The sequence below is a fragment of the Mercenaria mercenaria genome, chromosome 3 (genome assembly GCF_021730395.1).
Source record: "Mercenaria mercenaria strain notata chromosome 3, MADL_Memer_1, whole genome shotgun sequence".
NCBI lineage: Eukaryota > Metazoa > Mollusca > Bivalvia > Venerida > Veneridae > Mercenaria > Mercenaria mercenaria.
Window position 1 is genome coordinate 3,485,084 of NC_069363.1, and position 25,948 is coordinate 3,511,031.

The 25,948-nt window shown below is 33.9% G+C and overlaps 1 protein-coding gene across 1 annotated transcript; it reads right to left on the reverse strand.

Annotated features, from left to right (window-relative positions):
• LOC123525570 (uncharacterized) lies at positions 1–25,948 on the reverse strand. Its single transcript, XM_045304713.2, has 2 exons — positions 25,801–25,948; positions 1–2,685 (listed from the first exon to the last, which is right to left on the reverse strand). The coding sequence occupies exon 2, from the start codon at positions 2,568–2,570 to the stop codon at positions 1,131–1,133; it is 1,440 nt and encodes a 479-aa protein (XP_045160648.2). The 5' UTR covers positions 2,571–2,685; positions 25,801–25,948; the 3' UTR covers positions 1–1,130.

Sequence of the window (25,948 nt, forward strand, 5' to 3'; positions counted from 1 at the left end):
CTAAATCAATATGTTTCTATTTCGCTTTCCGAAAATACTTTGCTTTCGGGGTAAAACTGGTCGAAATTAAAGATATCTAATTTGCATTTTTCACTACTTTAGTTTTAAAAAACTAAATTTAAATGTAGAACATCCTCATTAAATGTATCAATTTGTTCGCAAGTAGATGTCATGTAAAACAGTCATTTGTTAAAACAAACTTGCATTGTTATAGAGATAGAACACATTCATACTGTGCTTCCATATATTAGTGTGTACTAATTTAGAACAAAACACAATACTGTTTATACACACAAACATGCTCACTTTTTGTTTTTTCACACTATTATTAGATACTATGAAGTAATTGTTTGGGGCCTCCGTGGCCGAGTTGTTAAGGTCACTGACTTCAAATCACTTGCCCCTCATCGATGTGGGTTCGAGCCTCACTCGGGGCGTTGAATTCTTCATGTAAGGAAGCCATCCAGCTGGCTTACGGAAGGTCGGTGGTTCTACCCAGGTGCCCGCTCGTGATGAAATAATTTCTCCACCATTAAAGCTAGAAAGTCGCCATATGACCTATCATGTCTCTGTGCGACGTTAAATCCAACAAAATAAAAGAAGTAATTGTCCTTATTTTCAAGCGTGAGTTTAGTTCTAATAAACCTTTGAATATAACGAATTCGGAATGATAGCAGTTTATTAGATATTTTTCACTAGAAAATGTGCGTGAACATTTCCTTCTGTATATTAAAATGTATATTTTTTTATTATGAATATATTGTGCCTTATCTAAATATAACAAACATGTACGTAGCAAACTGAAATGAAGGTGAGCACATAAGCCTTATTGTATTACATGATTATGAGGATGATTATGCAATAAAAAACTGACATACTTTTAACATGATTTCATTTGAGTTTTAATAATTATACATTGAATAATAGAAAGTATTATTTCCTGTCTTTCAATATTCCAAACATGCATAAAAGAGACCAAGTAGGGTTTTTATGAAAGATTCGTCTACGGTTATGATCCATGAACTGCTTACAAAATCAAGATTAAAATTGTTCTCACTAGTTAAAAAAACACAACAATTTGTGCTTTTTGTGTATCATGGCATGTAAAAATCAGATCCACCTTGATCCAGTTAGTAAACGTATTTCCTAAGTATGCTTATCAAACGGCCTTCCTCAGTACCACGTACAGTTCTGATAACATCGTCGGGATCTATTCTCAATGCTGCATCACCAGAAATACCATCGAGGCCAAGAATAATACATACACACTGTCCAATTTTGTTAAAGACGCCATCAGTTAATAAAATTCTAATATTTGTTTCAATATCCCGAATGCCACCACTAAAGTTCTCCGAGGTGTAGACATTGAACAGTAGCATCAGCGTTTCCACTTTCTGGCGGCGTACAGAAAATAACCGAAATTCTTCCGGTGAACGATAGAGCATGTTGAGAGCATCTCTCATCTTCTTAACTCTCAGCACAACACTAGGTCCCTCTCTGAGGAGAGAGTGTATCCTCATGCAAAGTCTACTACGTTGTTGTAACGTTACCCTGTCTGCAAACAGATTTCTCTCAGGTATCATATAACTTGGTAAGTTGTTTTGAACGAGGCATTGTTTAAGGAATTTCAAAGCATATTGCAGAATTGTTACCAAATTCCCCTCCGAGAAGCATACAAAAGGGCTGAGCTCAGCCGTCCACAAAACTATGTTCTTTATAATATAGCTTGACATGTCTTTACTTATTGGCTTTAAAGCTACTTTTGCTATTGCCTTCATTAAGATGTATACTTTAACCAGGCAATCCGGCAAGGTGTGGATTAGCTTAATTTCACCTCTAGTGTAGCATATCCTCCATTCCAAGAATTGTAAAGGACTATTTATGTTACCCACTGGTACCGCATGTGATTCCAACTCGGACACTTCTTCGATGACAGCGGTGGTAGGCCAGTTGTATTGACGTTTTCTAGTCACCCAAGAATACAGATAAGTTGGACAGTAACAGATCATAGTATAAACTCTATCACAATCAGTCTGAAATTGTGATATTACGACTGACGGACCATGCGTTTCATTACTAGTGGTTCTGAGACCACGATTGCCTGGTTGAAGACAGGACTCAATACTGCTCTGTTTAAATATCTGTTTCCATATATCACTAGAAATGTAATATTGCTCTGGTAAAAGCTCCACTAGACAATCTTTTATAATATCTGTGACAGGCAAATTTTCACAAATATTTATTAGCTGAAGTAAGGCGTATCCTGGTGCGAAACCTCGCTTAAATAAAACAAACCTATTCATTTGTTCTCCGCTGTAAAGCTGCACTGGGTGTTCTGAACACACAACATTTGGAAGAACATACATAAAATCAAAGTCACTTTCATACAGAGCTGATAGTCCCTCACCCTTACTCCCCGATATAACAGTTTGTTGAAACAGCAAATTTCTACTAAGTGACGTCTCCATACATTTGTAAGCATTTTGCCTGACTGTTCTCATACCTCTATCATACCCTATGTGACTAAGTATTTGAGATATAACACACGATTCGTTCAAGAAAACAGCCATGTTCTTGACAAGTATTCTTCTCGAAAAGACTGAGTAACAAATGAGAACTAAATGTCAACAGTTTAGTGAATGCTGTAGCGTTGCTATGGACATAATGTCTGCAGAGTGACTATGCCTACAAATAAAATAACAAACACATTAATCTGACTCGCACAATATCACAATTAAACATATACAATTTGAAATAAGAGTCCCTTTTAAACAATTTAGTGTCATGGATTTCTAATACCAGTCCAAAATATTTTTCATCCTGTGAAGGAGGTAGCATATCTTGTCACAACCATTAACTCCAATGAATAAACGTGTAATTTAATGTTTAGTTCATGTGCGTGAAATAAGCCAGAGCAGCCAAAGTTTAGCCAGAGTAGCCAGAGTTCAGCCAGAGTAGCCAGAGCTCAGCCAAAGAAGTCATGACCCAGAGTTCAGCCAGAGAAGTCATAACTATGGTTACTCTGTCTGGCGAGAGGAGCCAGAGTTCAGCCAGAGTAGCCAGAACTTTGGTTAAAGAAGCCAGATAAGCCAGAGTTTCTAGGATGTTAAAATGTTAATGCTACTCTGGTCAGCCATAGTATCCAGAATAGCCCGAGTAGCCTGGATTTGATTTGCTTTGGTTAGCCTGGCTGGCCAGAGTAGCCAGAGTTTCTAGGATTTTAAGAGTAGCCAGAGTAACCTGGTTTACAAAACATTTTCCGTCTTTGCTGAATTTGATTATGAAACTTAATATGTTATTTCTATCTAAATAGCATGCTTAAACTGAATTTCAAATTAATTAATATTTTAAGTGGCTATTTAGAGTAGCCAGAGTAGTCAGAACTCTTGTTACTCTGGCTGACTGGCCAGAGTAGCCACAGTTCCACCATAGTAGCCAGAGTTCAGCCAAAGTTCAGCCATAGTAGCAAGAGTTTCTATTATTTTAACATGTTCTGACTACTCAGGTCAGCCGGAGTAGCCCGAGTCACCATGATTTTATCTGCTCTGGATACTTTGGCTGGTCAGAGTAGTCAGATTTTGTAGGATTTCGCCGTATCTACCCTTCGTGGGAGGCAGGTTTCTTTGTAAAATTACAACTTATATAAACAGAAAACATACCTAAGCATTATTTACAAAGTATATAAACAAACAGCCTTTGCATATACCTGTTTATTTTATTTTTACTTTTTTATTTTTATTTATTTATTTATTTTTTTTTTATTTTTTTTTTTTTTTGAAAGTGTCATTTTCTGATTCGTGTAATTCTTTAACTTTGTTCGAAAATCATGCCGTCTTACTGTTTCTTTGTTGTCGTTGTTGTTATATTATTTGATATTTTATATTTTAGGCTTGTTTTAAAGATTTTCAAACTACCAAAAATATATAGACCTGTTCGTTTTAATCATTGTGAATTTCAGCCTTCATATACCACACACACAACATGCAACAGGTCTAACTTTTTATTTACATTATAATTATATACAACAGTTAGTGCAACCTCATCATGTATAACAGTTAGTGCAACCTAATCATGTATAACATGATTTTTATGAAAAAGGGTCATAAATTTTTAAAATGGCTCTAGTTTACATGTTTATCTGTATTTTCTCTGGCTGTTCTGGCCAGCCAGAGTTACCAGAACCCGTGCGCATTTCAGTTATTCCTGGTTACTCTGGCCAGCCAGAGTAGCCAGACTATGTAAAAATAATGAAACAGGCTGTCCTGGTCAGCCACAGTAACCAGAGTTCTGATTATTCTGGCTACTCTGGCAACAGGTTTTACTGTATTTTCTTTGGTTATTTCTGATAGCAGGGTAGCTAGTACCAATGGCCATCTCGGAAATTCTGGCTGTTCTGGCTAGCCAGAGTAGCCAGAACAAATGAAATCATGGTTACTCTGACTACTCTGGCTGACCAGAGTAGCTATAACATATTAAAATCCTATAACCTCTGACTACTCTGGCTGCTGTCTGAAAAATAAGACAATTTTTTGAAGTCCGTTTTATGAATCACTTGATACATATAAAACACTAAAAAATCAAACCTGAGAGAACCTAAAGGGTCATTTCGCAATAGGTATTACAGTATTTTCTCTGCATATGGGAAAATTAGACCCATTGGTTTTTCACACGAGTGAAAATATTTTACATAGCGCAAAGAAGGAGCCCTTTACTTTTTTTAAATTCATGGAAAAAGTATTATAGGTATTTTAGCTTTGGAAACGATGTGATCATATTCAATGCATTGTCTTTCTTATGAATATTTTATTTTTAAAATGAATTTAAAAGAAAATGGTCTTTTTTGCGTATACTTTATGTCTGTCTATCAACAATTAGAAACATAGTAAAATATGGATAATTTGCTGAAATTTCTTCTGTTTAACAAAGAATAAATAGATTCTTATGTGCGCTTTAAGACCTTTGCAAACGACTTAGTAATCTATATTCATTTAGCTATTGTTTCACACTAATTTCAGTTTTCTAGGTGAAGAAGAAAATGGTCTTTTTTAAGCATTTTGCAGATGAGTATAGGTATTTTTCCTTATCGGAAAGACTCGAATATTCTCGTAAGTTTCTGTCAATTCTTACGGAATTAAAGCTCCTTAACGGTAAAGACTGATATCTTATCACCGGCTTAGAAGCACACATGTAGGATTTATGAATTAGTTGACGCTCCATAATATGATTTGTTTACAGTCAATAGTCAATTTTAAACAGCTTGAGGATCGAAGTTCAAAATTTAAAAAAGAAACGTTGAAATTTGAGCGGCATATTTTGGGCAGGTTAGAAGTACAAAATCAAAATTAAAATTTTGAAAGGGTGATGTTGAATTTCGCTTACATTGAATTTTGCACAGACTCGGAAATCGAAATTAAAATAAAAATAATTCGTCGAATTTCGAGGCAGAATTGAAATTAGATCCAACAGGATGACCGAAATTCAAATATTTTGAGGGGAGCGGTCGTCCAGTGGATAATGTGTCGGCCGCTCAACCCAGGGGTCGCAGGTTCGAGCACCAAAAGGGCCACGACCACGACTTCTCATATGACACCAGGAATGTTTTTCCAGGAAGCTGGCTGTTTAAAAGATAGTTTCACATTCAATACCAGTTTTAAATTCGATTGCTTTGACAATTCGAGCAGGCTTGAAATATAATACCGGGAATAATCTATTTAGATTTTTAACAAGGAGTTGTGTTCAATATACGCTTGATGCCCCCGGTGGCATCCTTGTCGATACAAAGCAACCTAAGTCCAAAACGAGGTCAAGTTCAAGGTCAGGTGATGTCTGAAGATGAGGAATGGTCACAGGTTAAAGCTGCATTAGTATCAAGTCATTCTAGTAAGAGGTATTGATGCCAGACGAAACGGTCCCATTTGGTTAACCTCGTACGGACGGACGGACGAACGAACGAACGGACGGACAGAACAATCACTATATGCCTCCCGCATCAGTAGATGCCGGGGACATAAAAACTTGAATTTCGATATATCCAATCTTGCACGATTTTTAATCTTTGAATCTTGAGCAGATCGCAGTTTCAGTATTATACTGAAATTCAGCTTTTCAAAATTTGAAGTGCGATTTTCGAGATGGCTCGACACTAATTGCTTGCTCGATATTTGACTTTTTCGTTTCAATATCAATCTTGGAACAGGCTGTTCTTTCAATACGAGATTGAAATTTGGCTTTTGGAATAAAACAATGTATTATAAATTTCGATCATTGAGTTGGCCCGAAATTAAAAGCTATTTTGAAATTTGACGTTTTTCTATCTTTAAGTGTAGCTTAGGATCAAAATTCGATAATTTATGAAGTTGAATTTCGATCTTCGAGCTGGCGTAAGATTCTAAGCTAATTGGACACCGCTCACGACATAATAATAAATATGCAGTTATTCGATTACATAAAAACTACTTAAGGATAACATGGTATAATAGGCCTCAATTCCACCAAAAGCGCACATACAACTTCATAATGTAAGCTTTAAAAATGTCAAACGATAGAAATAAGGTGCATATTGACAAGTTATATAGTGACAGAAGTTCTCAAAAATTCCCTTTAAATTACTTCCCCTTATAATTTTGTTAGTTTTTTTTCATGAGTTATCTCCCCTGAAAACTAGAAAAAAAAATTTCTCCTTTTCCCTATAGGGAATTTTAGATTTCTATTTGATATTTGTATCAGAATCATATAATGCAGCTTTCTACCGCAAAATTTTCTCGAAACTCCTGTTCAGATTCTCATAATCAAAGAAATTATATATTTCCCATAGGCATCAATGTTAAATTCAATACCGATTACCTCCCCTAAAAATGATAACATTTAAAAAATCTCTCGGTGAAAAGTTTTTAATTTTGAATGTCTGTAAAGTGACAAAATTTCATTTAAATATAACCATCCCGTTACAAGATTTGAAATATAGCTATTACGCCATGTTATCCTTAAAATCTATATTTCATAATTATGAATATCAAAGAAAGTATCATAAAAGCGAGTTTCCATCTGATTGTAACAAAGTAGAAATTACTTTTGGAAAGTCATTGTTTGGTTTTATAATAATGTGTTTGTTGAGAATACCGTTATAAATGGTATTCTGATTAAACCACCAACTACCATTTAGGTTTCTATTTTCTAATCTATCTTTGCAATCACTGTAAATTAGACTTAACAGTATCCCTAAATCCATATGACCAAAAGTATTAATGTAACGGTACTTGGCAAAGAAGGGTTAGACATCGGCCTGAAATACGGAGTAGGCTGAAAACTAGCGAACAGTCTCGACAGCCGATTTACCTGGCCAAACATATTATCGGCTTTTGTGCTGATTTTCACGATGGGTCTAATTTTCCCATATGGGCTATTCGGGCTGGCCTGGGTAGCTTGAACCGATGGACATCTCGGAAATTCTGACTGTTCTGGCTAGCCGAAGTAGCCAGAATAACTGACATCCTAGTTACTCGGCTACTCTGGCCAGCCAGAGTAACCAAGTTTCTGGCTACTCTGGCTGAACTTCAGTTTTAAACATGCTATTTAGATAGAAATGACATATGAGTCGCGCCATGAGAAAACCAACAAAGTGGGTTTGAGACCAGAATGGATTCAGACCAGCCTGCGCATCAGAATCCATGCTGTTTGCTAACAGATTCTCCAAGTCCGATTCGCTTTAAAAGCGCATCCTGTTCTGGATCCATGCTGGTCGCAAAGCCACTATGTTTGTTTTCTCATGACACGGTTAAAATATTAAATTTTCTTAATCAAATTCAGCTAAAATTGAAAAACTTTTGTAAACATGGGACCTGGTTACTCTGGCTACTCTGGCTGACCAGAGTTGTAACATGTTAAAATCCTACAAACTCTGGATACTCTGACCAGCCAAAGTAACCAGAGCAAATAAAATCCTGGTGACTCGGGCTATTCCGGCTGACCAGAGTAGTCAGAACATGTTAAATTCCTAGAAACTCTTGCTACTATGGCTGAACTTTGGCTGAACTCTGGCTACTCTGGTTGAACTGTGACTACTCTGCCCAGCCACCCAGAGTAACAAGAGTTCTGACTTCTCTGGCTACTCTAAATAGCCACTTTAAAATATTAATTAACTTGAAATTCAGTTTAAGCATGCTATTTAGATAGAAATAACATATTAAGTTTCATAATCAAATTCAGCTAAGACGGAAAATGTTTTGTGAACCAGGTTACTCTGGCTACTCTTAAAATCCTAGAAACTGTGGCTACTCTGGCCAGCTAGACTAACCAAAGCAAATAAAATCCAGGTGAATCGGGCTATTCTGGATACTATAGCTGACCAGAGTAGCCAGAACATTTTAACATCCTATAAACTTTTGCTTTTCTTGCTGAACACTGGCTACTCTGGCCTGCCAGAGTAACCATAGTTCTGACTACTATGTCTGAACTCTGGCTACTCTGGCAAGCCAGAGTAACCAGAGTTATGACTTCTCTAGTTAAACTCTGGCTACTCTCGCCAGCCAGAGTAACCAGAGTTATGATTTCTCTGGCTGAACTCTGGCTACTCTGGCCAGCCAGAGTAACCAGAGTTATGACTTCTCTGGTTGAACTCTGGCTACTCTGGCTAGCCATAGTAACCATAGTTCTGACTTATCTGGCTACTCTGGCTAAACTCTGGCTGAACTCGGGCTACTCTGGCTAAACTCTGGCTGAACTCTGGCTACTCTGGCTGCTCTGGCTAATTTCACGCACATGTTTAGTTCGTTTATATTAGTCCCTTCAAATACAATTGTTATACACGTTTAAAGAAAATGACTCTTAATGAGTATTATATCCTTTCCGCAGCCTTAACGTACTAAAACGTATTAGCGTCTGACGGCCCTTTCACGCTTCCGTAGAAACAACATTTATGACACGAAATGTCTAGGTCTGTAGCTCTCAAATACGGTTATATCTTACATCTGAGGCATATACTGACACTCTCAAACAACATCAAAAATGACATTTTGAGCGATTTGATGAAGTTCCAAACAAATATCTAGTTCTTGTTTCTGAACAATGTCATACAAACATATTTAGTGTTGGGAAAGACACGACACATCAGCGGCGTTCTTTCCTTTCTCGTCCTCGTGTAGTTACTCCAAGGACACGAAAATATGAAAAGGCAGAAATCAGCCACCGTATTTTTAGACATTTTAACGGGCACCCGACTATAACCACTATCCTATCATGAGCAAACTGTACGCTAAAATAAACTAAGCTGATTTATTCATTAAGCAATAAAATTTTACAGAAATGCCATAAGTAGAACTATCCTTTGAATAAACGCGAGTAGTTTCACTGACGAAATAAAGCTATCTGAGTCAATGATTTAGTTGGCTTTTCGGCATTCTGATGCAAATGTGGAGTACCGGTAATTATGTGGCTCAAACGGTAAACGTTCATGAACAGTATTAAAATTAGTACATTTTTATACGCCCGCTCGAAAAACGGGACGTATTTTGGGAACGCTCCTTGTCGTCGTCCACAGATTTTGTCCGGAGCATATCTTCTTCATGCATGGAGGAATTTTAATGAAACTTGGTAAATTTTTTCACCATTATGAGACGGACTGTCATGTGCATAAACTAGGTCTATAGGTCTAAGGTCAAGGTCACACTTAGATGTCAAAGTTCAAATTCAAGAATGACGTTGTCCGGATCATATCTTCTTCATGCATGGAGGGATTATGATGTAACTTGGCACAATTGTTTACCAACATGAGACGGAGTGTCCTGTGTAAGAACCAGATAGCTAGGTTTAAGGTCAAGGTCACTCTAAGAGGTCAAAGGATACAAAAATGAAAACTTTGTCCGTATCATTCTTCTTCATGCATTAAGGGATTTTAATATAACTTAGCACAAATGTTCACCAACATAAGATGGAGTGTCATGCACAGGTCCCTTCTTTAGAATTACTTCCCTTTGTTTTTACTATAAATAGTTTATATTGTAACTTTTTCATTACTAGTCATAGGGAAAAATCGAGACCGTTTCTGTAGTACAACATGCATGTTACATCCAATTTTGAAGCGTATTTTGACCTGTCTCTACCTGGTAAGAATATTTGTGTGGACTTAGAATTTTCTTTTAAGATTCACACCCTTAATTATTACTATCAATAACTTATATTGTAACTTTTTTATAATTGACCGTAGGGAAAAAACCATGACCACTTTTCTGCGGTAAAAAATAGATGTCAAATTTTAGGTGTATTTTAAGGTATCTCTACCTGGTAAGGAGTATTTTTTTGTGGGAAAACAAAAGACTTTCAACAATTACTACACAACCACAGAAATCAAATTCCAATAACAAATACAGGGGTAAGTGTAAAGAATATATTTTCTAAGACGGGCGTATATTGTGACATTCTGGCACTCTTTTGACCATGTAAATGTGCATCGCATTCATTTAGACAGCTAATTCATTTCTTTTTAACATAAAATTAAAGCCTTTTGGGCCTATAACAGATTATTGACAGCTATACACAATTATTCTCATTGTTAGAGATTGAGCAATATCATGAAGTTTTTCAGTGATATGTGCCCAACGTGTACTAAATTGTCTGCCTGACAAATAGTTATGGTCTAACATGGTACAGTGCTGAATATTGATTTCATATCAAATTAAAATGTATTATCATTTATTCGTACTGAATAAAGTTTGACATGTGTATTTACACTAATTATAGTTACTTGAAGACCACTTACAAGTACGCAGATATGACGAAAATAGCCCTACGCCACGTATAGTACCAGTGCGCAAATTCGTATTTACGGCCAACGAACATTTAGGTTTGTGGTAAGGAAAAACTTATTTGCGTGAACTATCATTCGCGGGAACGCGGCTTAGTGAATTATCGAAAATAAATTGGGTGCGAATATATATTGTTTAACAATATTCTAAATATAATATTACGTTGAAGACACTTTAGATCAATGGCATACTCTTTTTAACTATGTCAATCCCTCGATTTACCACCAGAATATAATATAAAAATGTAATAGTTGTTCTGCGTGTATTTGTTCATTGCCGTAGTAATTTATCTGAATCTTCTAATTTTGATATTGTAACGTATCCGACGTTTTTTTGATATAATCAATTATTCAATAATTCAGGATTTTGATTGGACACAGACACAAGACAGATATAGAAAACGGATATTTGGAAATAATGTTCTATTGATTTTACTTCCCTTTTCGGACTGTTAAAACCATTTGTTACATATTCTATGAATTAACACAATGCTCTTATCGTAATAATTGCGTATAAAATGTGCTGCATTTTGTATGTTCATAATATGAACACATGAAAGGTACTTAAACAATTTTCTCCCATAAAATTAACAAATTTTCAATGGACAATATCTAATATTTGATAAATGTCAGGCCCGATTCGATTTTTACATTATATACCTCACCACAATAACAAGTTAAATTACAAGAGATAATAAAAAGATATAATATCCATAGAATATCATAACAATGTGGTATATTTAGCTGTTCATTTTTTTTTTTTTACTTTTTTTTTTACTGTAGATATAGGATAATACTCTATTTTATACAATCGCAAATATTACGCTACAATATCTTTTTCACTAAATATGTAATAAAAGTAGATAGATGGATGGATGGATGGATGGATAGATAGATAGATAGAATTTCTTTATTTCCTCCAATAAGAAGAGCATGCTATTTACAAATAGTACAAATATATACATGTACAACGTTACAATTACATTAGAAATACATATTTACAATATTCACGGGAAAATATATATCACTATGTATATTCTATAAGAGAGTCAAAATAACAAAGCTTACATGTATGTTAAACATAAATTATGTCTAATACAAATATGTCATATGGTCACTGTGATATACATAGTTGCATACAATCTTATAAAAGGATATTATAAAGTGGAGTGAACTTGGATACAATTTTAAAAAGCGTCACCCTCGTTTCATCTTCTATATTTTGACACGGAAATCTTGACAGCATTTCTAGAAGTTGTTCTTTGTAATTCAGTTCACAGAAAGTTATAAACTTTTCACCTCGTAGGATAGTATGTATTTTTCTCCATAATTTATGTCTATACATGTCATTTAAGGGGGAATGGTACTTTGTCAAAATTTAAGATTTGCTAATAGTCGTATATACCAAAATAAACTTGAAGATATTTCAAATTTGTATAATCATCTTTTAGAGCGATAAACATGCGTATGACGTTACCATGACGTCGCAAACATGACCCGTTTTCGCGCTTTTTACGTCCGTTAATTGTAGCACTAAAAGGGTATAAAACTCGATACTACAAACTACGACAGAATAAAGCAATTTCTTAGTGATCATTAACATGAAAAGGTATTTTCTATCCGAATTTTCGAAGGAGGTGCGAAAACAGACAGTTGGTTGTTTAAGAAAATTCAGGAAGAAAATCGCTTCTGTTCTATTTTGCAAAAGAATGGCCCGTGGAAATTTTGCCAAATTTTTGTATGTAAAAATTCATTATGTTGTTAATGGCTGTGCCAAAATAGAAAAAAGTTCACCGAAGCGTTTTTCTAGTACAACCGTTTGAATTAGAGCAATGGCTCAATAAACGCAATGAACAACGTCGCTTAAGACATGACGTAAGCACGTGAATATTAACATTATTAGCCCTATTTTTACACCAGTGGCTGCAAAGATGGTGCTCTCCATACATATGTGGAACTATGCTTTCTAGTGCCTGTATTAATTCAGCTTCTCCTTTTTGTTTGTTTTGATTGACAGCGTATGTGAAATTTTTAATGAATGATGATTTCACTTTTTCGGTTAATGATGGACAGGCTCGACTAATCTTTTCAAGTTTATTTCCTACGATCCGTTTTGTATGTGCTGGATCTGAAAATTTTACAATGTCAGAATTAACTTTCTCTCTTGTTTATTTCGTTGCTGCAGAGTCATCGTCCTCTATAATATGTTTGTACGTCAGTCCAGAATTGCTTGCCTCTTTATGCAATTGATCACGAATATCGGGCTCCATAGCTTTTACAGAATTGCTCCAATTTTTTGGCATCTGTGAAGTTGACCATATTTAATTGTTTTCGTGTAAACTTTGATAAATTTTCACACTGTTATTGTTACTTTCAAACATTACATATGTTACAACAATATTTGCTATTCATTTATAAACTTGAACCCATATAATAAAACAGTTATTGACTGTTAAGCCGTCGGATATGATGTGATATTCAACGGAAGAGGACAATATTGACCTCTTCCAGTGAATACCATAGCATATCCAATGGCTCAAGGGTCAATAATAATATAATTTTCAAAACGAAATTAACATAAATAATTGACAGAAAACTCAACTTTTAGAAAATTATAGCAGTCATAGATAATTATCACTCACACGGGTGTGTTAAATTTGCATATATATTAGTTTTGTATGTGTATTTATTTTATGTGATAAGTTGCTTTGAAACAAACATAATATTTTGATGGCAAATTTATATTTATAGATAGATTTATTGATAATATTTCTTTAGTACTAATATTTACGAGATTATCCCATTTTTGTTTCCATGCAAAAATATAGCCAAGGGAGACAAACAGATACTGATTAATTAAGTACGGCTGTTATATACATTCTTATTACAGAAACACAACCTAAAGTATAGATTTGTACCAGCATCGTGTTGACTTGTCAGGAAATTATCAGTAGCGCGGTACGGTGACCTCGGAAAAGGGCGCATAACATGCGAGATTGTCGGCTTATATGGAAACTCCAAATGAATTCATATTATTGTTTGTTTTGATTGATAGAATCCTGTTTTACGGTCCTTTCAGTATTTCAGTTATGTCAGGCAGATAGACAAGCTTACTGCCGCTCATTGGCTGTTTCTTTCTTAAAAATATAAGCATTCTTGATTTATTAAGACTTATTATACAGCCATTCTATTTAAACTTATTCTTTCTAAAATACGTGTAAAATAAAAGCTCAGTCGAGAACGGATTTAGCATCTTTTTGAGTGATCGTTCTCTTGTGTATACTGCTAGTTTCTATTTGGACCAACATTGCAAACTTTAATATATTTTTTATTGAATTTTAGGAAAGACAATATTGTGAACCAAGCCGCGAAACAAACGGCATCTGGACGAACATTCATTATTCTATATCGTTATGTCGTCATGTAAACGGAAGGGGCACCTGTCCGTGATGGAATGTTTAAAATTCATAATTAAGTCGTTTCTATTCAGGCTTTTTTCCCCGTCCTGTGCAACAAATAACAGAAATATTTAAATGAAATGAGCCGCGCCTTGTGAGAACCAACATACGGTGGCTTTGCAGTCTGGTCAGGATCCATGCTGTTCGCTAACGGTTTCCTAAATTGCAATAGGCTTTAAAAGCGAACAACATAGATCCTGACAAGACTGCGCAAGTTGGTCTTGATCAAAGCTAGTCGCAAAGCCACTATGTTGGTTTTTTCATGGCGCGGCTCAAATAACATATGTTAAAACAGGTAGAACGGTAACCATTTATGTAAATGTTTTGACGTGTAATCTTTGCAAACAGTACACGGCGGAATCTTAAAATTCATTCGTAAAATTCGAATTTTAAAATTCCGTTGTACTGCTTGCAAAAGAAAAATAGCGTATATATATAAACTGTAAACTTTTAGAACTGCCTTCGTGGTCTGATTCACTGAGATATCTCACTGATGGAGGACTGTAAGTTTGAGCCCCGCTACCGAACATGGTTCTTTATGTGAGAACACTTGGTAGTTTGTGTCGGAGGTTAGGGGTTTAGTACTGGTCGTTCCCAGTAACAATGTTTAAGGAAACTACCCGACATACTGTTGAAACGAGCGTAAAAACGTGATTCAGAAAATTAATCAACTTTTTTGACAGCCTTATTACTGTAGTACTTACTTAAATTCTATAAATCTGCCTTTAATTGTATCATTAATACAATTTAAACGAAATTCACATTCGGATAGAACGTTGCGGAAATGTTTGTATTTTAATTATCCCATGCTTACCTGATGCAGCTGCAACGTTTATTAAATAGGGGTTCCGTAAAATGCCATAGCATTTTAGATATTTAAAATGTAGTTCACTATATAGACCATACTTAGTTTCGGAAAATAGGTTTTTTCAAGTAAAGTCTTTGTTTTGAGTTTAATGCCATTTTTTTTTCAACAGTTTTTTCAGTCATATAACGGTGGGCTGTTAACCTAACCAGTTTTCCTGGATTCTGTACCAGTACAAACCTGTTCTCCGCAAGTAACTGCCAACTTCCCCACATGAATCAGAGGTGGAGGACTAATGATATCAGACACAGTGTCGTTCATCAAATAGTCACGGAGAACATACGCCCCGTCCGAGGATCGAACTAGCGACCCCGAGATCCGTAGACCAACGCTTTTACCTATTGAGCTAAGCGGGCGGGCTTCAGTAAAGTCTTTTTCCGCATATTTTGCAACCATTGTCAAATACATTACCAAAATATGCATAATCGACGATTCTTCTATTTTGCTTTTCTCCGTTTTATTATCACTCCCGACACTCCCTTTCTTCAAAAACTTAACATTTTTAGCCTTCTGAACTGTCCGTATTTATAGCGACTTATTTTAGAGAGCAACTGAGTTTGAAAAAGGTGCATGAAGTGGCTATTGAAATGAACATCAAGAACTTCTAGTAATTTAAAAGATACGCACTTTTCAATGAAAATATTTTGGAATACTGCATGTTATGAAATGTGTAATATTTTTACGATTAGATTTAAATATTTAATTCATGTCTCATAACTGCTTGTTTATAGGTTTCCATGTAGAATTATGACAAGCCATTTAAAATAAACACATGTAACGTTACTTAACAATTACATGTCTTTTAACGACGCTGCAGTAGTCAAGTTCAAACGGTTCTACTACAAAAACGCTTTGGTGAACTTTTTTCTATTTTGGCATAGATATTAACAACATAATGAATTTTCACATACAAAAATTTGGCAAAAATTCCACGGGCCAATTTTTTGCAAAATGGATCAGAATCGATTTTCTTCCTGAATTTTCTTAAACAACCAAATGTCTGTTTTCGCACCTCCTTCGAAAATTCAGATAGAAAATACCTGTTCATGTTAATAATCACTAAGAAATTGCTTTATTCTGTCGTTTGATATATAATCTAATGCATTGACGCCAACAATACGCTTGTAGTATCGAGTTTTATACTATTTTAGTGCTACCATTAACGGACGTAAAAAGCGCGAAAACGGGTCATGTTTGCGACGTCATGGTAACGTCATACGCATGTTTATTGCTCTAAAAGATGATTATACAAATTTGAAATATAAAAGATGATGATATCAATTGGAAATATCTTCAAGTTTATTTTGGTATATAAGACAATCAGCAAATCTTAAATTTTGACAAAGTACCATTCCCCCTTAATGTATCACTGACCTTGTAGAGCATCGACATTTTGGACATATTAGAATACGTTCTCTTGTAAAAATTTGACTTATAACAAACACAACAGTCCGACAGTAGTTTCAATAAATGTGTTATTACATGACATCAAATTTTAATTTTCACAGTGATCAAGAGCAACAGTTAAGCTGTGTGTTTGCGTATAAACCCAATCAAAATTGTAAAACACCATGTTAAATTTTCGTTTCAGAACCAAAATACAAAGTTGTCATTCCGATACATGGATTGGGAATAGGAAGTGAAAAGAAATTGCATGACACTATATTGAGTTGTTCATCAAGAAAATTAAGCATTCCGGCGATCGTGTCAATAAATAAGCTTTTAAGCGAATGGACAAGCAAATATCTATAGTTGCTCGGTAACTGTGTAAAACCTAAAAGAATACTTTAACTGTATACACATAGTGTCGAAAGCCTTTTATTCCATTTTTTTCTTTGTCCCTCAGTTCATTCGTAATGGAAACATAAAAAGGCCAGAAGCTCCTACTAACATGCATGGCTACCAATTTAAAAGCAAAGAACATGGGAAAACGTGCTTTAGAATACCAAATACAGGTTTCAAACTAAAATAATGGGATAATGTTGGGGTTTTCACTTTGTAAACTTATCTGCTACTCTACACAATATACTAATTAGATTTTTACTCATTAGCCCGGTAAGCATGTATTGAAAACAGACCGGTCATATAACACTATGGACCGGTGGTGTCAGGAGTCCTGAATTACTAGTCAATGCAATGTTATAATAATAATAATAATAATTTCTTTATTTTACGAAGGTAAACTCATTATGCACATGAACAGATACAAATGAAATCACATATTTACAATGATGCCTTCGACAAAGTACAAAGTATTTTTAAAAAATGCATATTAAAACAATACAATAAAAAAAGGTAAAAACACATTTGATCTGAGCACCTGTGGCATTATGATTATGCAGTGCAGACTTCATCAAATAAAAGTTTTTTGTAACTTATTAGAAAGAGTTCACTGCATTTCGGATAATAACTGGTATAGAATTCCACACTTTCATTGATAAAACTTTGAAAGATTGTTTCATATAATCTGAATTGAGTCTAAAATGAGTAATTATACCTTGGGAATTAGATCTTAGGTTGTATGACTTGTTGTCGGAAACAGTAATCAACTGAGTAATATATTCCGGGGTTGAATCATGTAGAGCTTTAAACGTCATTACAGCTATATGTAATTTATGTCTGTTTTCGACAGAAAGCCATTTCAGCTCTTTAAACATAGCAACAGGAGAAGATAACAAAGGTTTTGCTAATATCCATCTAGCAATACTTTTCTGAAACACCGATACTCTTGAAAAGTATGTTTTGGGAGCATTACACCAAATTATCGTACCGTAGTCAATAATCTGAATGATGTATGCATTATAAAACATTTGTTTCATTTCTAGTGTAAGAAATTTTGAGATCTTTCGTAGAAGTGTAAATTGTTAGATATTTTTTTGCAGACATTTTCTGTGTGAACATCCCACTTTAAATGCTGATCGATATGTACACCTAAAACTTTTTGATTTGTGACAAAATTTATATGACAGTTATTCACTGCTAGATTCAGAGATGCAGAATGTTTTATTTTTATACTGGGAACCTATCAGCATCGAAGTAGTTTTTACAGGATTAAGTACCATATTGTTTGCAGCGCACCATTTATCTATGATATGTAAGTCAGACTGTAAATTTGTCTCAATAAGAGAAACTGACCGATCAGCCGCAAATAAAGTTGAATCTTCAGCATACATGTCAAGGTTAGAATTTTTCAAGTGTAAAGGCAATCGTTAACGTATAAGAGAAACAATAAAGGGCCTAAAATTGAACCTTGAGGCACTCCTGTTTTTATGAATGATTCATTAGAAACACTAGTATTTAATTTAAGAGACTGCGTTCTATTTGAAAGATAAGATCGAAACCAGCCAACAGAGGAGGGAGAATAATGGTACAATTTCAATTTTGGAAGCAAAATTTCATGATCAACCAAATCAAATGCTTTACGGAAGTCGAGAAAAAGACTGGCGACTACATTACCCGAATCTATTTCTTTCAATCATTTATTTACAAGTTCTGTAACGTTGAAGAAAGCATAAAATATATGCAGCATCTCTGCAATATGAAATTTAGCCCAACCGAATTAAATCACGGGAAAAGTTTAGGTAACTTAAAAGCCTAGACCGGACATTAAAGGAATAGGACACACCGTAATGCAGTGCAGCTGTATCCACCGTATATTGTTTGTAATCACTCATTTTGTTCCTAAATAGAGTTGTACAAAACTCGGACTTTTTCAGTCGATAAACCTATTGCCCGTTTGGGCCACTCCTATTCAGCTGTTTGACTTTTACACAAAGGGTAATAAGATTAGTAAATTAAATAATTTAATTTTTTGTAATATATTTTTACTTCCAATACATACAGCACATTTACAACAAATACATTAGTGACAGTTTATTTCTTTTCTATATTGATCATATTAAACAAAATACTTTCTTAATTAATCTTCAAAATATTCATTTTATTTTTATTATATATGTCTATATTATTGGAAAAATGTGATAAAAAAGGAGGAGAGTAAAAAAACAACAATAAGTAAAAGAAAGAAAGGAATAGAATGAAAAAAAAATAAAGAAAATGAAGATTTGGATGTTCTCGATAGAATTTGTATACTGTTATTGATAGAAAAAAATGCATTTTTTAGCTCATCATAAGGTTATAAAGACAGCTCTATTATTCTCCAATACTATCAAAATGACCATTTTTGCCTGTGTTGTTCTATTGTTATGTATTGTGGCTATTTCCTGATCTATTTTAATTCGTAGTTTCAAATATAAAATAAAATTGTCAAAGACAGGTAAGAGTTTTCTATTTTTCACCTGAAAAATATAGGATTTCATTAAAAAGATCAGAAAGTTTATTACATTTCTATTTTGTCCGCTTACTAAATGACCAAAACTGATTATTTCTAGATTAAAGTAAGCTGAGATGTTTAAGGCACTTAGGTAATCAGTTAATCTATTCCACATATGTTGAGCATATTGGCATTCCCAAAATAAATGCTCTTGACTTTCTACATGCATGTTACAAAACTTGCATAGACTTGAATTGCTTAGTTTTACCTTTAATAGATACTTATTAGTGGAAATAAGACGGTGAATATATTTGTATTGAAAACTTCTCAGTTTTGAGTCTATAGTTGATTTGAATACTTGTCGGTATATATGTTTTCCATTTTATTTCTTCTTTATCTAAAACATCTTCCCATTTGGCTTCATTTTTTAATTTTTGTTTCCCCTTTTTCTTCATTTGCATTCCATACAAAAACTTATTTGGTGCTTTTGTTTTAGACAGTGCTGTAAGTAAGATTCATTTCTATCATATACTGTGTTACTCTCTTTCATCTTTACCTTTATATTTTGTGGTATGCATTTAACTAGCTGATGATACTTTAAATTATCTACATTTTCCAAATCATAAATATACTTAAAATTTTGGAAGGAATAAAAACTCTTTGACCTATAGTCAAAGAAGTGTTGTATATACTTAATGCCTTTTTCATACCACTCTTTATAGAAACATGTTTTGTTTTTTTTAATTTTATTTTTATATCTGAGTTGTTCAATATGATTTGATGACTTACTTCTGTTTCATTGTACCCCGCGACAACAAAGTTGTAAGGGGGTGTGTGTACTGGTTTCAGGTTGTCTGACTGTCTGTCTGTCTGTCCGTCTGCCTGTCCGTCCGTCTGGCCGTCTGTCCGTAGACGCAATCTTGTGCGCACCATCTCGCCTTATCCCCTTCACAGAATTTAATGAAACTTCATACAAGTGATCAGTACCAACAGTAGTTGTGCATTGGGTATGTTAGGTTCTTTTAGAAAAAAATTTGCAGAGTTATGGGACTTTGTTTTTTTTTTGTTACTATACTATATACATAGACACAATCTTGTGCGCACCATCTCTCCTCATCCCCTTGACACAATTTAATGAAACTTCACACAAGTGATCAGTACCAACAGTAGTTGTGCATGGGGCATGTTAGGTTCTTTTAGAAAAAAATTAGCAGAGTTATGGGACTTTGTTTTTTTGTTACTATACTATATGCATAGACACAATCTTGTGCGCACCATCTCCCCTTATCCCCTTGACACAATTTAATGAAACTTCAAACAAGTGATCAGTAACAACAGTAGTTGTGCATGGGCATGTTAGGTTCTTTCAGCGACAAAAATTGCAGAGTTTTGGACTTTGTTTCTTGTTAACATACTATGTACAAACAGTCTGCATATGCAATCTTGTGCATGCCTAATCTACCAAACCCTTACACACAATTTAATGAAACTTCACAAAAGTGATCAGTACCAACCCTAGTTGTGCATGGTGCATGTTACATTCTTTTAGACAAATATTCTGCATAGTTATGGGACTTTGTTTTTTGTTACTATACTGTATACATACAGTCTATATACATACAGTCCACATAATTATGCAATCTTGTTTGCGTCAAATTGCAATGTATTGTGTCAGTGCATGCGGGGGTGCATTCATCACCTTTAGTGATAGCTCTAGTTTTCATTATCTTTCATGGATTTCCATGCTAATAATATGTCTTTTAAGAAAGTATTTTCTTTGCATATAATTCCAATGTCATTTTTGTTAAGATTACTTTCAAATGTTAAAGATCCTCCCATTTTACATATTATGTTTTCATAAAACAATTTCCATACTCCTTTGTTGTTTTCATCATTTATACGTTTAACCCAACATGCTTTTAATGCATTCAGAAAATACTTGAAATCCGTGATTTTTAAAACTTCTTCATCATAATTGAGTGTTAATGTATCTCTATTGATTTTTTCTGGTTTATCATTCCATATAAATTGAAACATTGCTTTTATTATTTCATTAATTTTACTATCTGAGGGTGTTGGTAGCACTGTAAGCGGGTATATTAATTTCGGTAGAGCAAAAGTCTTTATAACTGTTACTTTGCCGATGAGTGTCAATTTTCTATGTTGCCATTGTTTAAGACAGTTTTTAAAACTATTTATCTTAGGTTCCAGATTATTACCAAGGTTTTGTTCATAGTCATTCGAAAAGATCATTCCTAGCGTTTTTGCTGATTCCGATGTCCAAATAAATCTATTTCTATGTTTAGTTTTAATATTTATGTATTTTAATGATCCAACTTTTAAAACAGTAGATTTATCAGTATTTAATTTTAAACCCGATACATTTCCAAAATCTGTTATAACATCAGTTAGTCGTTCAAAGGAATTTTCTGTTCCACTATTAACGAAGGTTGCATCGTCTGCAAAGAGTGACTGTTTAATCTCTTGCCCATTTATTTCTATACTTTTTATTAATTTGTCTTTCGCAATATAATTGCTTAATATTTCCATACAAATTATAAATAGCAGAGATGACAGTGGACATCCTTGTCTTACGCCTCTTTCGATTTGAAAAGACTTAGACATGTAGCCGTTATTAATCACTACACTTGAAACATCATTATAAAAAATTTTTACCCATTTTATGAAGCTTTCACCAAAGTTCAAGTGCTTCAGACTTTTAAACATAAAGTTATGATCTAGACTGTCAAAGGCCTTTTCAAAGTCAGCAAATAGGAGAAGCCCTGGTAAATTCTTTTTGTTCAAATATTCAATCATTTCAAATATTAATCTGACATTTTCCCCCATATACGTTCCTTTGATGAAACCTGTTTGTGTACTTTCTATTATTGTTTGAATAACTTTTTTTAATCTGATTGAAATTGCTTTTGTTGCAATTTTGTAATCCACATTTAGCAAACTTATTGGTCGCCTGTTTGATAAGTTTAATAAATCTTTTCCTGTTTTTGGTGATAGTGAGATTATGCCCTGTTTCTGCAATACTGTTAAATTTCCCGTTTGGTAAGAGTAGTTTATTGAACTGATGTAGTACTTTTTAAGTTCATTCCAGAAATTTTGTAAAATTCGCTCGTAATGCCATCTGATCCTGGACTTTTTTGAGTTTTCATTTCACTTAATGCATTGTAACATTCTTCCTCTATCAGGATACCTTCACACACTGTTTTATCATTGTCACTTTATTTATTAATCATTGGTTTGAAGAAGTCTGAGCTATCATAGAAATTATACTTCTTCTTATATAAGAGTTTATAAAATTTTTCTTCCTCTTCTAATATCCTTTTTGAGTCTGTTATTTCATTTCCTTCTATTTTTAGCTTAAAAATTATTTTTCTCTCTGCATTTTTCTTTTCCAGACTTGCAAAAGTTTTACTGTTTTTTTCGTTTCCTTCAATATTGATAGCTTTACTTCTTAATATTGCTCCGTTTATTCTTTTATCATATATATTTTCAAGTTCTTGTTTGTTTCTTTTAATTTCTGTGGATATTTCATCGCTATCTGAACTGCCACTATGCATTTAGATTCTAGAGTATCTATTTCTTTGACTAAAACTGTCTCATTTTCTTTATCTTTAAGTTTTTGATAGGTTGCATATTTTATTGTCTGATTTCTTATTTCGCCTTTTATAAGTTCCCATAATGTATTTGGATTAGCATCTTTATTATTTTCAGTCAAGCGACATATATGTTCTTTTATTTTATTTTTATATTCTCTATCAAGGAGTAGACTATTATTTATTTTAAAATATCCTGGTCCTCTTTTATTTTCTAAAAAAAATTATACTGATTTCGACCGAAGAATGATCTGATTTATAACCTGTTATATTACAGTTATTAATTAGGTTAACGAGGTTATCAGAGATGAGAAAGTAGTCTAGTCTGCTAAATATACGTGGTTTTGTATTTGAGTGCCATGTGAATTGTGTTTTATGTGGATTAAAAAATCTCCAACTATCAATCAGATTACATACCTCAATCAATTCATTTATGATTTTTCTGCATTTTTATGTGTTTCAAGTTGTCCATTCTTTTTATCTTTATTAATATCGATAACTGTGTTGTCTCTTCGGTTAGTAAATTGATGTCATCCGTTTTTTGAATTTTGGACTCAATTTTTTCAAAAAGTTTTGATTATCTTCGTTTGGACCGTATAAATTAATAATGACTATTTCTGTTTCATTTACAACAATGTTAACAAATATCGCTCGGCCAATAATTATTTCCTCATGACATAGTATCTTACCATTAAATGTATTATTAAAAGCAATTGCCACTCCCTCACTGTTACTACTATTTCCACTAAAAATAGCTTCTCCACCCCATTCCTGTTTCCATGTATCAGTTTAGAAGGGGGTTGAATGTGTTTCTTGCAGGAGACAAATAGAATACTTTCTACACTTCAACCATTGAAAGATTTGCTGTCTTTTTTTTGTAGTTTCCTAACCCTTTTACATTAAAGGTGCATATACTAACTGCCTCCATGAGAAATTTATTAAATTATTGATCGCGGCCGATGAGGCCGCGATCATATTGAATAGGTCAAGTATTTGCTTGCTGGGGAAAATATTTCATGATGGACCTGTCAATTCTTTACTTTATGGGTGAAACAGGTCTCATAAGCGTAAATACGACTAGCTTCTACTGATTATAAAAACATACCGTACGATTTGTTGTGAATTAACTGTTGTTGTACTTTTAGTAGTTCAACCGCCACCCTTGTTTAAGAGCAACATTTAAAAAACACGTTTTTTTCATCCTCAAGTAATAAGTAAGTAGACTCGCCCAGTTTAATCAATCTAGACGCATAATCTAACTATACGAGCGTCTATTTCACCCGATTTACATTCGGAACATTTTCACGCGTTTCGGGCTTTATCGTATGTTTAACATGGGATTTTTGAACCTTCCAAGATGTTGGAAACGTTTGTCTCATTGTTTATTTTTTTTTTTAACAAAACTGTTACTGCTTTCATTGTTTACCACTTTTTTTCCACCCTTCCCCGAAATAACAGTAATGAGTTTGTACACTGTTCAGACAACTGTGCTCTGTTGAAATTTAACCAAACACAAGTTTACCTGCATAAACAGAAAGCATGATATGTCACCATGCGCGGATCCAGAGTGGGGGTACCGGGGGTCCGGACACCCTCTGGAAAATCTTTAAAAAAGGAAAGAAGACAAGAAGGAAAGAAAATGTTTTTCGAAAAAGGCAACATTAGGACTGCATGTAAAGTATATGCGCTGCTGCTACATACGACCCCGACATAATTCATATTATTTATCTAAAAGAAACTAAGAATTTTACCTTCAAGGAAGCTTGATTTTATCATTTTCCCAAATTTAACAGGTTAGTCCATAAAACTGTCCCAGAATGCAAAAAATGAACTGCTAAATTTCAAAATGTCCAGGGGCGGGGGAGGGCAAGGGGATCGGCCCCCCCTCTGAGAAAATTGGCTGTGTCCGTGCATGGTCACTATACCTGTCCAGTACTGGACATTACGGTAAACGCTTCTTTCCTGCACAAATGACAATTTCGCAACTTCTGTCCGGTTTGTACAAATTTCTGGCCGCGATAAACCATTTGACTTGTAACAGTCATTTGATTCTATAGAGAACATCACATATTGCATTAAAGATATCATTTTATGACAAAAAAGAGATGAGAAGGGGGAAATATATATTTTTATATATATCTATATATATATGGGCTGCCAAAGCTTTCTTATTTTGTTCAATAACACTTAATAAGCTAATAGTAACAACATTGTACTACTAATTTGTTATAATGCAATGTTATCGACTTTTATACAATAGAAGTGGTTTAAAAACTTTTACTAGTCTTTAAATTACGAGACTCAAGTCGTAGACTTACAATTTGAAAACCTTACTTAACTGGTAACCTTCTATTTAATACTGAAATCATAACTAATAAGCTACCTATATGTGACATAAATGTTTTAAGACACATTCTGTTATTAATATATTTAATCATACTATCTAAAAGTCGTCCTATAATGGTAGATTTAGTTGCTATTTGGTATCTAATTATTAATACTAGCTCTTAACTAATAGGACACCTATCTATAAACATAGGTTATACAAGGTGTCTGTTTTCAAATATAAACACAAATAAAAAGACCCCTTCATAGTTATAACTGGTAGACTTAGTTAATATTGTTTACTTTTTTCTTGGTACTGAATTATAACATCCTCCAACAATAGTCTATTATTAGTTTAAAAAAAAATGCATTATATAATAGTACTTAAATTATATTGTAGCTTTATTTTTGGCTGAATGAAATGAAAGAAAATGTAAGAACAAATAAGATAATCTCATTAGAAAACTTACTGATGACAGCAGAAAGACATTCGCCCGGTCATTTTTATTCTCCAGTTATGCCACGAATCCTCCACAGTCTCGGCATTGGGAGCACCGCTTCTGCGAAAGCTGTGGTCGGTGTGTATTAGTATGATTTCGAAAATAATCTCTTTATATC